General features: G+C 30.0%; 1 protein-coding gene across 1 annotated transcript; it reads left to right on the top strand.

The window, feature by feature from the left end:
* Positions 1-14292: 14292 nt before the first annotated feature.
* LOC115709850 (uncharacterized) lies at positions 14293-15483 on the top strand. Its single transcript, XM_030638087.2, has 2 exons — positions 14293-14599; positions 15074-15483. Exons 1-2 carry the CDS (start codon positions 14476-14478, stop codon positions 15319-15321), a joined length of 372 nt encoding a protein of 123 aa, XP_030493947.2. The 5' UTR covers positions 14293-14475; the 3' UTR covers positions 15322-15483.
* The last annotated feature ends 708 nt before the right edge of the window (positions 15484-16191 follow it).

Here is a 16191-nt window from a genome sequence, read left to right as displayed (position 1 = left end):
TTAAACATTGAATACTTGGCTATCACTTCCCCTAAATACTCTAAACCTAATGAATCTTTTTTAGCACTCGTACCCCTATATACTTTCCCTAAACTATTTCAAGTCTAAGTCTATTAAGTAATTATATTCACTCTTATAAAAAAAAATAATGTGATAAACTATTTAAGGAAATTCATACCACATATTATTATTGTGTTCTCACTAATAATAATAATTACCAATACAATACAATATACTACACTATATTATAAAATAATTAACCAATATAAATATTATTATTATACCTATAATAAAAAAAAATAAAAGAAATTTATTGTCACTAAATAATAATAATAAATAAATAAATAAAATATCTCACACTCCACTAAACTCATAAATATTCGAAATAACATATTATCTCCATTGGCAGACAAAATAAACTAAAAGTCTAAAAAAAAATTAATTACCCTTCAAGAAAGAAGATATTACATGAGATACATAGTGGTCCCTAAAGGGGCAAGCTTTTGCTTTCAAGCTACAAATCGCAGGTGCAGGAGGTGATCTTGTGCCTCGTACCCTTGTTTGGTGTCAAGTGGCTCGAGATTGTAGGGGTAGTGGCTGTAGTGTACCTGTGGTCGGATCTTCAGACCTTACAGGTGTGTTGCTTCCACTACTCGAACCTCCTTGCTTTCAAAGCTTACAAAAGGCATGATCATATGTTCCTCCCATCCACACCTTGTGCTTGTTACCGTTTGTTGCTCCTTACTTGGGAAAATTTTACTAAGTTTTATCGGTCCATGGTGGAGTGACCTTAGAAATGTCATTGTTAAGTGACATTGAGAATGTAATGGCTGAGTGACCTTGAGGGTGTCATGGCAGAGTGATGTTTGGAAATGTCATGACCGAGTGACATTGACAATATCATGGTCGAGTGACATTGACAATGTCATGGCCGAGTGACATTTGGAAATATCATAGTCGAGTGACAATGAAATGTCATGGCTGAGTGACATTTGGAAATGTCATGGCCGAGTGACATTTAGAAATGTCATGGCCGAGTGACATTAAGAATGCCATGGCCGAATGACATTAAGAATGCCATGGTCGAGTGACATTCGAGAATGTCATGGCCGAGTGACATTTGAGGGTGCCCTTGCTGAGTAACTTCCAAAGATGCATGTTGAGTGACATTTTGAATGTACATGTCGAGTGACATTCCAAATGTGCATGTCGAGTGACTTGTGTTTGCATGTTTGTCGAGTGACCCTCGGGATGCATACTGAGTGACATTTGCATGCCCATGTTGTCGAGTGAAATTCTCACATGCATGCCAAGTGATACTTGCATGCTCATGTTGCTGAGTGACATTCACACATGCATGCCGAGTGACATGCAAGGTGAGATTCCCAGTGACATTCACACATGCATGTCGAGTGACATGCAAGATGAGATGCCGAGTGATACTTGCATGCTCATGTTGCTGAGTGACATGCAAGGTGAGATGCTGAGTGACATGCAAGGTGATATGCCGAGTATGCTTGCATGCTTATGTTGCAAAGTGACATTCAAACATGCATGTCGAGTGACATACAAAGTGAGATGTCGAGTGATATTCACACATGCATGTCGAGTGACATGCAAGGTAAGATGTCGAGTGACATTCACACATGACATGCTAGATGAGATGTGGAGTGATACTTGCATGCTCCGAGTATACTTGCATGCTTATGTTGCGAAGTGACATTCAAACATGCATTTCGAGTGACATGCAAAATGAGATGTCGAGTGACATTCATGCATGTTAAGTGAGATGCAAGGTGAGATATCGAGTGATATTTTCATGTTCATGTTGGAGTAACCTGAGGTTGCCTGCTTGCTTGGTGACCCTCGAGGATGCATGCTTAGTAACCCTCGGGGGTGTGCATGTTAGGTAACTCTCTTGCTAATCCTTTGATCCTTAGCCAACTAACCTCGAGAATTAGGAGCGCTAATTTATAGGATTAATAGAACTGCTCTCGTACCAATTGTTGGTATTATGATACTAAATTAGGTATACAGCGTGTTGACGTGGTTTTTCGTCAACTGATCTAAGAAAATCGTAAAAAATAAAAGGATTACAATGAACTAATTTGGCTAAATAAAACCGCGATAAATAAAAAAGGACACCAAGGATTTATAGTAGTTCACCCTCCATGTCACGATGATAATTTGGCTACGACTACTTTATTTTTATTAATTTGATTCTACACATGAGAGTCATGTTCACAAGAGTGTGTGGATAATTGTACAAAAGAGATCTCTAGGTAAAATTTGTATTGAGACTTATGAACACAAAGCTCATGGGAGACCCAACATTCATAAATCTGATAAGGATGGTGGTTGTAATATTCTTAGGAACAATAAATTAATAGAAATAAGAAATAGAGAATGGTCTTTCTTCCTTGATAAATGTGTCTGAGGTAATGAGAACATGGTGTCGTGAAGAGCACAAAAGAGAAGATGCAGAAGGAATTATATTCTTCAACGATCTCGAATTCTAGGAAGCTCTTAGAATGCGATCAAGGATTTTAGTCCCTTAAACCCTAGCGTATCACTATCTTTATATAGGTTTAGGGTTTGTAGTGATCCCCACATGTTGGGGTGTCTCACTTTAAAATATCATATGTTATTCTAAATAATGAATAAAAAAGTATTAATAAATAAAATCTACAACATTCCTTATTCATAAGAAAATATCCCATAATCATTGTGATTGTTGCTGAGTTGTTCTTTCCCTTATTTTAAACTTGCTTATGTGGCAGTATGCTTTGCGAATGGAAAAAGTAGTGAGAGATGACCAAGGGATGGCACATCTCAATTAAGGCATGTAGGGAGTCATAAATGTTGTGGCACGAATCTCTCAACATCCCACAACATCCCATTGTAGCTCACACTTAATAAACCCATTAATTCTCGAGTAAATTGTGTTAGCCTATCTTAAAACCTAATTTTGAGCCCAATAACTTTAGAATTGACCTATGACCAAGACACACTTAGATCTATCTTGAAAAGATCTTTCAAATGAAAGTTGAACCAAGTCATTTGGATAGAAACCACGCAAACTTCCTTCCCAGATCCACCTGAAACCATGCCAATCTTCCTATGAAATGCTTCACCAGCCCGAGGAGGATCTTTGAGATCGCTCACAAGATCTATACCCTCTGGGATCACTTGTGAGGATCGGCCATGGCAGGTCACGGGGTTCTCCTGGTTTGGATTGGTCGGCAGCTCCTCAGCCCTGGAATCCATCGTTTCCGGCTCTGGTTGAGGCTTGAAGTCTGTAGGAACGAATGGAAATTGGTTGGTGCATTTGGATATTATGGGTCTGTGAGGATAAGCTTCTGAACTCAGAAGAGACATTTTGGCAGTAAGAAAGTGATCCATTCTGAAAATGGATTTCACTAAAGAGCCAGAAGGTTTGTGAAAAAGACAAGCATGAGCCACCCTTTTATACACGAAGTTTGGTGACAAGAAAGCTAAAGATTGAGAAATCTAACGGCTGGGAATCATGCAGAATATGAATAGGCGATTCATAATGATCTTCGAAACCATACAAACACCATAATCAAAGGAGGCGTCCTTTCCAAGAAAGGATTTTGGCAAAAATGCCCTCCGTAATTATTAAAAAGCTCTTTTTACTAAAAAAGAACTTTTTAAGGGGCAATTGTTATACCCAAAATTCAGTTGGAGGACACGTTTCAAGATAAAGGGAATGTAAATCGGTGCCATATCTTTTTTGGAATAACTCATTAATTGCGTAAGTATTAGAGTATATTTGTAACCCGCTGACTGTAGGCGAGGAATCAATGTACGAATTAATACTTAGTGTATTAACAAGAAACCATATGTTGCTAAAGGAGAATAGCGAGGCACCAAAGAAGAGTAACACATACCTTAGCTTACAATAAGAAAACTAAGTGTAAAAGTCGGATCGGCTCGAAGAACAAGAATGCGAGATGACCATCTCGCTACGAGGGAACTTCCTATAGTTTCCTCCAACTAACGGAAGCGAGACTCATAACCCAGGCAAGTCAGAAGATTTCCATATACCCACAATCAACGTAAAACATATCATGTCGACCTCGGAAAGAAGAATGGTTCCAGCTCGCCATTGGGATCACTACAATCAAGTTTCTGTCGAGACATCTCCAGATTCAACAATTAAAGACGTGTTTAATACATGATATTCTTGACCCAGTAAAAGCGGAAAAATCACAGCTAAATGGTTTTCAAGATCATACACCGCATTTATATTTCATGATTTGTAATCAGATCCCACAATTTTAGGGATAATAACTGTAATTACATTTTGGTCAGCCTTGTAATTAACTGCCACTATGCAATTATAAATAGTGGCAAACCATCTAAAAAAAGGATGAAAAAACTCTTATACAAGAGGCCCTGAAAAAAATACTCAGAAATATGAATAAGATTGACTCGTGGACTATGCAGAATTTTAATTGCAAAACCACGTAAGAAACTCGGTATTCATATTTTATTTTTCTATATTTTTTATTTTTCTGTGTTGAATTATCATCGTGAGGCTCAAATTTGATTAATGAAAATATGCGTAACACAATTTATCATGATCCGTGATACTTCATTATGGCGCAGTTCGGTCGTGCATGTTCTCGGACACCTTGGGTGTTTTTTAACTTTTTTTTTATGGTGAATCATATTTTGGAGATCTCGGGACCCCAAACCTCATTTAAACTTCCAAAACTCTATCAGGAAACATGTGCCATCTTTTGGCTAGGGCTTGTGGGAATCATTTGATGGTGTTTCTTTCTCAGTTTAGTCATACGGATGCTAGAAAAATAATTTGACAACATTAATTTTTGTCCAAAATGTAAGTCCATCCAACAAATACATAATAAATATCTTACATATATAAAAAGAGTGAATACATATACTATTGATCCAAAACGTCAACCAAAACGGTGCGTTTTTATTACTTTCCAAGAGTAATTTGGTATAGAGTGATCCTTGCATGTGATGTGAGAGGGTAACTTTCATTTTTCATTTTTTATTTTTAAAGTGCTATTTTTGTCCTTTTTCACATTCCAAGCTAAGGTATATATAAATATATATATATTCTTCATTAATTTGAAAAATATCTTTTAATTAAGCTATTATAACTATATATATTTTTTCTTCATCAATTTGAAAAATCTCTTTCGAAAATTCTATAATACACCCCCTTAAAAGGAATACACCGATACATCTCTATCTGTTTTAGCATCCGAAATAATATTTTAGTCAAGTTTTTTCTCATGATCATGTAAATTATAATTATTTAAGACATCTTGCAAAATTTTAAGAAATTCGAAAAAAATTTAACACACCAAAAATTGCGTTCAAACAGTGTGTTGCACGCATGACTATTTTATTTTATATGCGTGTAAAATAGAGTGTCTGAACATTATTTTCTATATTGTAAATTATTCCGAATTTCTCAAAATTTTGTAGGATATCTTAAATAGCTATAATGTATATATAAAAAATATTAACTAAATATTTTCTCTGGATGCCGAAATAAGTAGAGGGTGCATCGGTACATCTATTTTAAAGGGATGTATTGTAGAATCACCAACATCATTTTAAGCTATTATAACTATTAGAAAATTCTATGTATTTTCTAAAAGGAATATATTAATATACTAATATTGGTTTCGAGAGAAAAAAAATTTATTTAATTTTTTTTATGATAATGCAAGTTGTAATTATATAAGACAACTTGCAAGATTTTAAAAAATTAAATTAAACAAATCATTATTTTTATTTTATACGTATATGAAATAGAGTGTTTAAATATTATTTTCTATTTTATAAATTATTCTAAATTTCTCAAAATTTTATAGAATACCTCAAATAATTATAATGTATGTGACTATAAAAACAATTAGACTAAAAAATTTTCTGAATACCGAAACAAATAGAGGTGCATCATTACACATTTTTTAAGAGGATGCATTGTAGGAATCACCCATAACTATTTTGTTGAGTCTATTATATCTTATTTCTAAGTGCTCTAAAGATGTCTAAATACCAATACTATAACAAAAAATAATTTGTCTAAACCTTGATTTTTTTTTCCTTTGAACATATTTCCACCATAGCATTTTTATTTTACGGCATATTTATGGAAAAATTCTTTTAATATTTACAATTGTTACACATGTGACCCTAATAAAAAAAAGGTAGCAAAAATATCTTATCTTACGATTTTGTTACAATTGTACTATTTTTTGACTGAAGTGTCAATTTAAAAACACGTGGTGACACATTATTAGATCACGTATTAAATAGGGCTGTACATCGGTCGGTTTGGGCGGTTTATCCTACATATTTTCTAACCCAATCTAAAGTTCGGGTTGCTAAAATTTAAGTGCAACCCGCCCAATTTAAAAAAAAAAAATTCTATAAACCGACTAACGGTTTGGGCGGTTTGGTCGGGTTAACCCGCCCAAACCGGCAAATTTTTTTTTTTTTTTTAAGTTTTAAAGTCAAAATTAACAAAAATTTTAAAAATAAATTAAAAATATCACATTCCACCAAAGTACAATACCATATATACGACTTTAAAACTAATAATTAAGTATATAACTTTATATTATTATATATTTAATCATTTATATTATATATAATAAAAACTAAAAAGTTTAAAAAAAAAATAAAAGTGCAAAATCGGGTTGGTCGGGTTGGTCAGTTTAATTGGGCGGGTTGGACCTATTTCAACCCGCCCAATTAACAGATTGGGCGGTTTGTAATTTTTTCGGGTTATTTCGGTTTGTCATTTTTATCGGTTTTTTCGGTTCGGTTTGGGCGGATTATTCGGTTTAGGCGGTTTACAAATTTTTTTGTACAGCTCTAGTATTAAATAAGCTAAAGAAATATGTCACTACAAGTTTCTGAGTTGTCACCTAACGGGCTAAATTGACACTTAACAATAATAAAATAGTAATACTACAACAAATCGTAAGGTAAAGTATTTCTGCCATAACTTTTTTTTATTAGGGTTATATGTACAACAATTACAAATGTTAAAAAAGTTTCGCCGCAAATATCCCTTATTTTTTAAAAAATATATAATGAATTAAATCAAAACTTCTATAATTTATTATATTTGTTTTTGAAAAAAAAAATATTTATCTTTAATATTTAGATTTTTTATTTTGGGATAATAAAAAAAAGGTCTCCTCTATTTTACATAAACTCTAATTTGGAATCTCAAATTAAAAAAAAAAAAAAAAAAAACAAAAAAAACAAAAAAAACCTTGTGTTATTAAAATGGTAAAAATAATCTTTTAGACACAATTTTAGTTGAATTTTGTTTTAAGCAATTCTTTTTTTAATTGAGCTTAAATTAGATTTTAAATAATTTAAAAATTATAATTATTAAAAATAAATAATACTGTTACTTTTTTTAATGAAAAAAATTCACTAAAAATATGTTAAGAGGATTATTTTTTAACATTTGAATTATCATATGATCATTTTTATTATTTTTTAAAACAGAAGGTCCGAAATAGAATTTAACATACCAGGGGAGACCTTTTTTTTATTTTTTTCTCTTTTTATGTATCCTTTTTTGAACCTTTAAATCTATTTTTACTATACCATTTTTATTTCACCAACAAAGTCAATAATTAAATTGATATAAATTTTTATTATTTTATATATTTTTTGTTCCAAAATTATTGGTTAACACATTAAAATTAGTTAAGTTATAAATATTGAGAAATATTCAAATTACACATATTTTACACTGTATAATTAATCTCAAGTACAATAAAATGTGATATAATACTTAAAAGTATATATAAATAATATTTAATTCATATTATTGTAAATAATAAATGTGTGAAATTTAAATGTGTATTTAGCATTCTCATTATTTATATATACTATATAATTTAAGCTAAACACTTCGATCATTTGGTTGTCATATCATGTGTTGCATTAATCAAATTATTTGAACGTATTCTTTTAAATAAGGAAAATTTAATATTTCAGGTCTACATTTAGTCAAAAAAATATAAATCAGAGTTGAATAATGAATACGATCTTTAATAATATATGTTATCAAAAGCTAGTACTTACAAAAGTCGAGTGATGAGTAAGATGTTCATATATAAAAAAAAGTAAAGATTGTAACTAAATATTTATTTTCTTTATATCATTATTATTATTTACTTAAAATAAGAAGCATGAAACTGTTGGAATTTATTTTAACAGGATCTTAGATCTACTCACAAGTATGTTTATTAACACCCTAAATATGAACTTTCTAAAACGATGAAATAAACACATATAAAGTTTAGGAAACCTTACATTGGGTGCAGCGGAATTAAATGACTCCTTCCGTTCAGATATCTAGCCCTTGATTCCTTTCTGTAGCAGAGCATTATCAATATCTGAACCTGGATCTCTTTCTCTGAATCTTTGATGCTGAAACTCCTTCTTGCTGAAAGTCTTTCTTCACGATCTTCCTCACTATGATTGAGGTATCACTTGCTGTGTGTGGGAACTACTCATACACTAAGAATTTCGAAATTTAAGAAAGAAGAAAGAGAGACTGGGTTCGGCCAAAGATAGGGAGAGAGAGAGGCTCAGTTTTTTCTGAATCAGAAGTGTCAGAAGAAAAGTGTAATTTTCCTGAAGCCTTCACTATCTATTTATAGCATTCCACTAGGGTTAGGTTTGAATTATTTGGCATTAAAATAATGAAAATATCAGAGATAAATTCCTATAAAAGTGGCCGGCCCTATACTAGTGGATTTGGGCCTCACTTTTTGCAATTTTGCAGTTTTATCTTTTCTGCATCTGATTTTCTCAAAAATGCTAATTTTCTAATTCAACCATTTAAATGCCAATTCTAACTATTTAATAACTATAAATAATTATTAAATAATATTGTTATTTATCATATTTATTAATTGAACCATACAAATTATCATAATTAACAAATATGCCCCTATTAACTCTTTCTTTACAATTTCGCTCTTACTTAGTGAAAAATTCACAAATAGACATAGTCTAATTTGAGAATTATAATTGATTAATCAAAACCAATTACATGAGTCTTACAAGCAATATTATCTCAACTAGTGCGGGGACCATGGGTCTATATAACTGAGCTTCCAATAAGTAGATCAAGAATTTAGCACTAAAATTCACTAACTTATTAATTCTTCGTTGAATCCACGCATAGAACTTAGAATTGCACTCTCAGTATATAGAATGCTCTATATGTTCCACCATATAGATGCATCATTAGTTATCCATTGTTATAATCCTAATTTGATCAATGATCCTCTATATGAATGATCTACACTGTAAAGGGATTAGATTACCGTTACACCCTACAATGTATTTTATCCTTAAAACACTTGACCCCGTATAAATGATATTTCAGCTTATGTGAAATGAGTACTCCACCATTTATGTTCGTTTGGTTAAGCTCGAAGGAGATCATCCTTTGCTTACTATTCGCCAGATAGAAGCTATAGATTCCATGTTTATGCTAGCGCTTTCACTCAATTGCACTACCGTGTTCCCAAAATGTACGTATCACTCTGACCTAAAAGTAGGCTTAACTAACAAATCAAAGAACACGAATAGCCTTTCAAGATTGAGCCTAATCATAACAGGATTAAGAACATTTGATCTAGGATCAATTAGGCGATATTGACTTGAATAGATATTACGGTAAGTTTAATAAATCTAAGTCAAAGTTCAATATCGGTCCCTTCCGATGCATACTCCATGCATCCAACCTGAGCTTTACTTTAACCAATGCTCTGGAAAGAACATAGCACTTCTCCAAATGCAAGTAAACTCTGTTGTAGATTATCATATCAGTAAAACCCTGTGTCTGATAAATCTAGGAAACTTTATTCACATAGTCATGTTTACTTTCCAATGTGTTGACAGCACAATAAACAGGATCAAGTATGTGAAAAGGGTTTCAGATGAATTTATACATTATGTACATATAATCATGAAATAAATCATGTGAACCATGCAACATTAAATGTTATTTCTGATCTATATTAATAAGTAAATCTGATTATATTGAAATGAGTTTTATTTAGGGCATAAAACCCAACAGAAACAATATACACATTGCATAACTTTACTCAAAGTTATAATTATGTATAGCATTTTGTAACTATAATGTTTTTTTTTTTTGTTTTTCAATGTAACTAATAGTTTTTTGGTTAAATTAAAGAATAAAGTTAATAAGAAAAAAGGAAAATGAAAAGAATAAATAGGGTAAAAGAAAAATATTAGAGCACCATCACCAACTTTAACAACATGATTATATATTATTAAAAAAAACATGATTATATATATGGATTGAAATATGTGTCCGACTTATATGATATTCTATAGTACTAATATACATTATGATATTTCTCTAATATGAAGAGAAATTTAAGTTATTATGCTTAAATGTAATGTATGAATCTAAATTAATTTACTTATTAAATGCATAATAAAAATATATTATTATTCTACTTAAGTTGAAAAATACTCTTCTTATTTATTTCAATTCCTGTTCTTTCCATTCCTCTCATTTTCTATTTTCTCTCCCATAAAAGATTACCTAAACTCACCACAGCGCACCGCTTATCATCACACACCTCTCATTTTCTTTCTCTAAGAGATCTATACATTGGTTTTTGTATTTCGTTGATTTTTTATCCGAAAATTGAATTTTGAATTTTTTATGTTTTTTTTTTTTGTTTTTCAAATTTTTACGATATTTTTGTAATATTTAGCGATGTATTTGCAATGATAGATTATATCTGAGATTATAGATGAAGTTTAGTGATGATTAGCGATGTTTAATAATGTTTTGCGTAGATAATTTTAGCAATGTATTTGCGATTTGAAACTAAAAAATGTAAAACACGTTGCTAAACATTGCTAATTATCGTGAAAATTTAAATGAATTTAACGACATTTAGCAATGTGTTTTAGCGATGTTGTGATTTAACAACAACTAGCGATTTAGCGATGTTTAGTGACATCGTGAAAACTAGAAAAAAAATACAAAAAACGAGCGATGGGTTGAGAACTCCAGTCATCGGTGGGAAATTCTGGGGTTTTGGGGTGGTTGAGCTCAAGGTGGAGACAGCGAGACTTAGTTAGAGATAGAATAATTAGAGAGTGAAAGAGTTAGAGAGAGGTTTTTTTTTTTCAAATGTATGGGTATTTTTGGGAGGAAAATATATTAAAAGTATAGATACTATATTTTTGATTGAGTGGTATATCAAAACACAATGTTTAACATTTAAGCATGCTAAGTCAAATTTTTTAATAAAAATTGATAAAAGGTACTATTGGTGTTTAATACCTTTCTCGTTGTCATACCGTTATTGGTGTAATTAAGTATTGGATCTCATATAACTTAAAAAAATAGCTTTTAAGAAATAACTAACTAATCATAAGGTGTCACCTATAGAAAGTAGAGGAAGTTACATTGTATACCCACTTTACTTTACATGTTTTAATTTTTAACTTTATTTCTATATTTTTTGAGATATACCCACTTTTATGGATGATGTCCCTATTATACCCTTTAAGTTAATGAAAATATTGTGCTAGACTTAAGTGGAAGATGAGAGTATATTGGACAACCCACTCACAAAAGAGATAGATTTTAAGGAATATAATATGAGGATATATACTACTAGAAAAAATACCATTAGTAACACTTTTTTTAAACTAAAAAATTTAAAAAGGCAACACTTATAAAAGTGTTGTCTCCTAGAGTGTTACTAAAAGTATTAGCAGAAGACAACACTTATAAAAGTGTTGCAATATGTTGCTAATTAAAAAATACATATGACAACATTTTTATAAAAAGTGTTGCCAATTTAATTTTATAAATAATTATTATAAAATTATTAATTATATATATCATATTTTTTTATATTTAAAAGTATATATTTTTTTTTAATTATCAATACAAATTAATCATTATTTTCCATATAAATTCATTGTTTAAATATATCGATCTAATTTAGAATCATTTTATTTTAAAATTAGAAAAATAATTATAATAATGCATTTACATTTGAATAAAATTTATATTCGCAATGTAAATAAAAAAAATTATGCTTACAACACAAATTTAAGCATATACATTCTCATTATTCCATCAAATACATTATTGTACAAATATTAAAAGTATTTTCTTACAACTTTAGTTCGTCTTCGAAGCTATAATCTGTTCTTCTTTGTTAACTATTCCAAAAATAGGCACATTGTCATTTCATGTACACCGCAAAAAAGAAAAGGAAAAAAAGTAATACTATAAAAACTTCAATTACAATAACACCATTCCAATTAGTAGCAGTAGAAAAAAATTATATATCATAAAATTTTTGACTCACCCTATATGTATATTCTTGAAAAGAGTTTACAAGTTAAAGTAGAGCTCCGATCCATTCGCTTCAATAACTTGGAAAAATCTATTTCTGCAATATCAAGAAAAGATAAACTATTTTTTTATGTTAATTAATTCAGATTACATTTATCATTATTACCAAAAAATTAATTAAACAAATAATAATTCTACATATATAAATAAAGGGACAAGATTTTGTCCCGTGATGCACTTTCACGGAATGTATTCCGTGGTACATTAGATGGGTCTCAAGGTACATTAAATGAGCGTCAGGGTACGTTTCTACTTTTTAACACTAATTACCTCTAGATCAATCTCAGCCGTCAGATCAAATAACTCACTCATCTAACGGCTGTCGTAGATTACAGAATGCATTCCGTAAAAAGTACAATCACAGAACAAAATCATATCCCATAAAATATAAATTTGTATAAATGGTTCAAACCTATATTCTAAAATAGAAAAGTGGGAACAATATATGTGAATTCTTGAAATGAGTACCCATAACCAATAGATTTCTAATGAAGAGAGAGTTTCTCTCATCTTTCTTTTTTTTTTTTTTGACAATGAACTCTCATCTTTCTTTTTGTCTTACTAGTTTGTGCTAAATAATGGACAGAAGTAGTTATAGAGAAGTTACAGTCCACTAAAGTCTATATAAGTGATACTAATAAAAAATAATAATAATAATTTAATTAGGATTGTATATCTAGCCACGTTTACTTAGAAGGTGCTATAATTTTTTAATTATTCATAATGATTAACAACACTTATCTTGAAGTGTTGCTATTGCTTTTTTTTCTTTTGTATTATTATTTTAATAATATAAATTTAAAAATATGAGAGTTAATTAGCAACACTTATTTTTTGAGTGTGTCAAATTATTAAAATAAATAAATTAGCAACACTTTTTTTTTTTTTTGAGTGTTATTCAATAAGTGTTTCTAATTATAAGTTTTGTATTAGTAATGGTGTCATTTGGTAACACTTTTGTTTTATAATTTTTTAATCAGAAAATGAAAATAAAATTTTTGTTTTTAAAAATTTTGCATTTGAAAAACAAAAATGCGTTCTGTAACAACTTTTATTTTTCAATTTTAAAAACAGAAAATAAAAGTGTGTTCTGTAAAGTTCATTTTCATTTTTATTTTTTAATTTTATTTACGTCAGGTCTAAGTCCGGGGTCAGATTTGGGTTCAAGTCAGAGGCCGGGTTCAGCGCCAGGACCGTGGGGGGATTTGGGTCCGGATTATGATCGAAGTCCAAGATATTGATTAAGAAAAAAACTATTTAAAAAAATATTGAAAGTGATTTTTTTTTTGTTTTTAAAATTTTGATTCTCAATTAAAAAATTAAAAAGTAAAAACAATTTTATAGAATATGTTTTTGAAAAATATTTTCACTTTTTTAATTTTAAAAACAGAAAACTGATTAAAAAAATATTATCAAACGACACTAATATTTTTTATTAATCGATAAAAAAAAATATTTTTCAATTTATTCCTATAAAGTATTGGTACCACTACCATTGGTATTCCTATAGTATATATCTGATTGTTATTTTTGAAAAAAAAAAAAAAAGCATTATTGGTACCCAAAAATCATAACTTAGTAGGAAAAAGAAAATTGATCGGAAGAAATAATACTCACATGCATGCTACATAGAAAATAATAAATAGTACCATATATTTAATAGAAATTGTCAGAAAATGAACTTTACTTTCTTAAAAGGAGTGTATTTTTGAAAAAAAGTAGAAAAAGTGCTACTCCTTTTCAGGGAAACAGAACTCTTCCTGGTCCACCACGCTATAATGACAATGATGAAACAAACTTTGGTAGGTAGAAAATGAGATTCACATGGACAAATAAATAAAAATAAAATAATCAAAAGAATTAAAGTCCTTACCTCTAATGCCCTACCTCCGCATCTCTCTATATATATATTATATATCTTCGTTGCTAATATTATAATATATCTGATATTGCCACTCACCACTCCTTACTACTCATTCGAAACCAATATCGACCAATAATTAATGGCTTTCAACAAAGTTTCCTTTGCATTTCTTCTGTTGGCTCTTGTAGCTACAACAGCTCATGCTCGTGTGAACCTTTTGCGCGTTTTTGATAATTCTCTTAGTTCCCTTTGCCCACCAGCCGGTACGTGTCCACACAGTTCTAGGTGTTTTGTTTTGTATTTTGTATTTTGTATTTTTATTAATGTAAAATGTCATAATCTAGCAAAACAATCCTCACATCAAAGTTACCGCAATTAATTTCCTTCTTACAAAAATATGAGACGACCCATAATTTATACAACGTGGAAGGAAAAAAAGAAAAGGAGGCCATGCTCTACTAGAAAATGGGGTTTCGATTTCGCATCTTTAACTAATAATACTTTAGAATATGACACAAAATCAATATTAATAATTTTACATAGCATTTGAAGGGACACGATATGCATGCAGAGAATGAGAAAGAAAAAGTATTCAAAGCTAATTAAATCTCTTCCTTAGTACTACAAATTAGTTATCTCTAAGTATCATTAATTTCAATAGATTCATGTGTACACTTGTTAAAAGGTCACTACTTATAATACATTTATATATATATGTGTGTGATTATATATCTCAGGACCAACGTCATGTAGCTGCTACTGCAATGTAAATAAGCATGGGAAGTTGGTGTGTAAGCAAAACAACTCTAGAGAAGGCGACTGCCCTGCAGGCTGCAGTGAAGATGATTGCGATTGCACCCTTGATTTGTGCCCAACTTGTTTCTGCTCATATGAGGTCAAGAAATGCCCAAAAAGTTGCACTACCACCATCTCTCCTTCTGCCTTTGCTATGTATGAGGCTCTACTTGCTTCAGAGACTAATTAGTTACTTAAGTGGTATTAATACTGATGAGTATTAATGTAGTATGACTATTAATCTATGTACTCCATGCTTACACTATTTACCTCGATTGCTTATGTCGAGGCTTCAATGAAAATTCTGTAAGCTTTATTTTCAAGTGAAATTTTAAGTTATATGCTTTATTTTTTTTCTTCTACTTATTATTTTATCATTTTAAAAAATATTGATTTCATATATAATATAAATCTGAGACATGATTATTTATATTTGTACGGAGGTCATATTATGTCCGTAAATGCACAAGAGTTTATTTAGAATAAAGAAAATTTAAGTCAATTAATTGTTTTTAGAGAATAGTTCTTTTTTTGAAACAGTTTTAGAGAATAGTTCAAAAGGGAAATATATGATAATAGACAAATCAAATAAAATTCATTACATTACATGAAGATAAAAGATTAATTTTGAAAAAATATCTTTTTCTATGTTTAATTTATAATTTTATGATATAAAATTTTTAATTACAAAGACATTTTTAATTTTGAGTTTTGTGGTTTTGGGTACTCGAGCCCCAAGGTTTTCGCAATTGGATCTAGGATCTATGAGTATATCTCAAATGGTATCCAGCAAGGTAAGGTGATCTTATTGGGCCAATATCTAAAATGATCGTAAATTTAACAATTAAATTAATAAATGTCTTTTTTTTTTTTTAAAAAAAAATAATTAAGAAAGGGCTCGTTTGGAACGACGTATTAGGTCGTATTGTATTGTATTGTATTAGATTAAATTGGATTACATATCATATTTTTATATAATATTATGTTAAACTTTAATTTATACTAAAATATTATATATTTAAGTGTCCAAAAAAGTTAATACCACATATAGTTTTACATA

The sequence above is a fragment of the Cannabis sativa genome, chromosome 3 (genome assembly GCF_029168945.1).
Source record: "Cannabis sativa cultivar Pink pepper isolate KNU-18-1 chromosome 3, ASM2916894v1, whole genome shotgun sequence".
NCBI lineage: Eukaryota > Viridiplantae > Streptophyta > Magnoliopsida > Rosales > Cannabaceae > Cannabis > Cannabis sativa.
The sequence above is the reverse complement of the archived record's forward strand: the minus strand, read 5'-3'. Positions and strand labels throughout refer to the sequence as shown.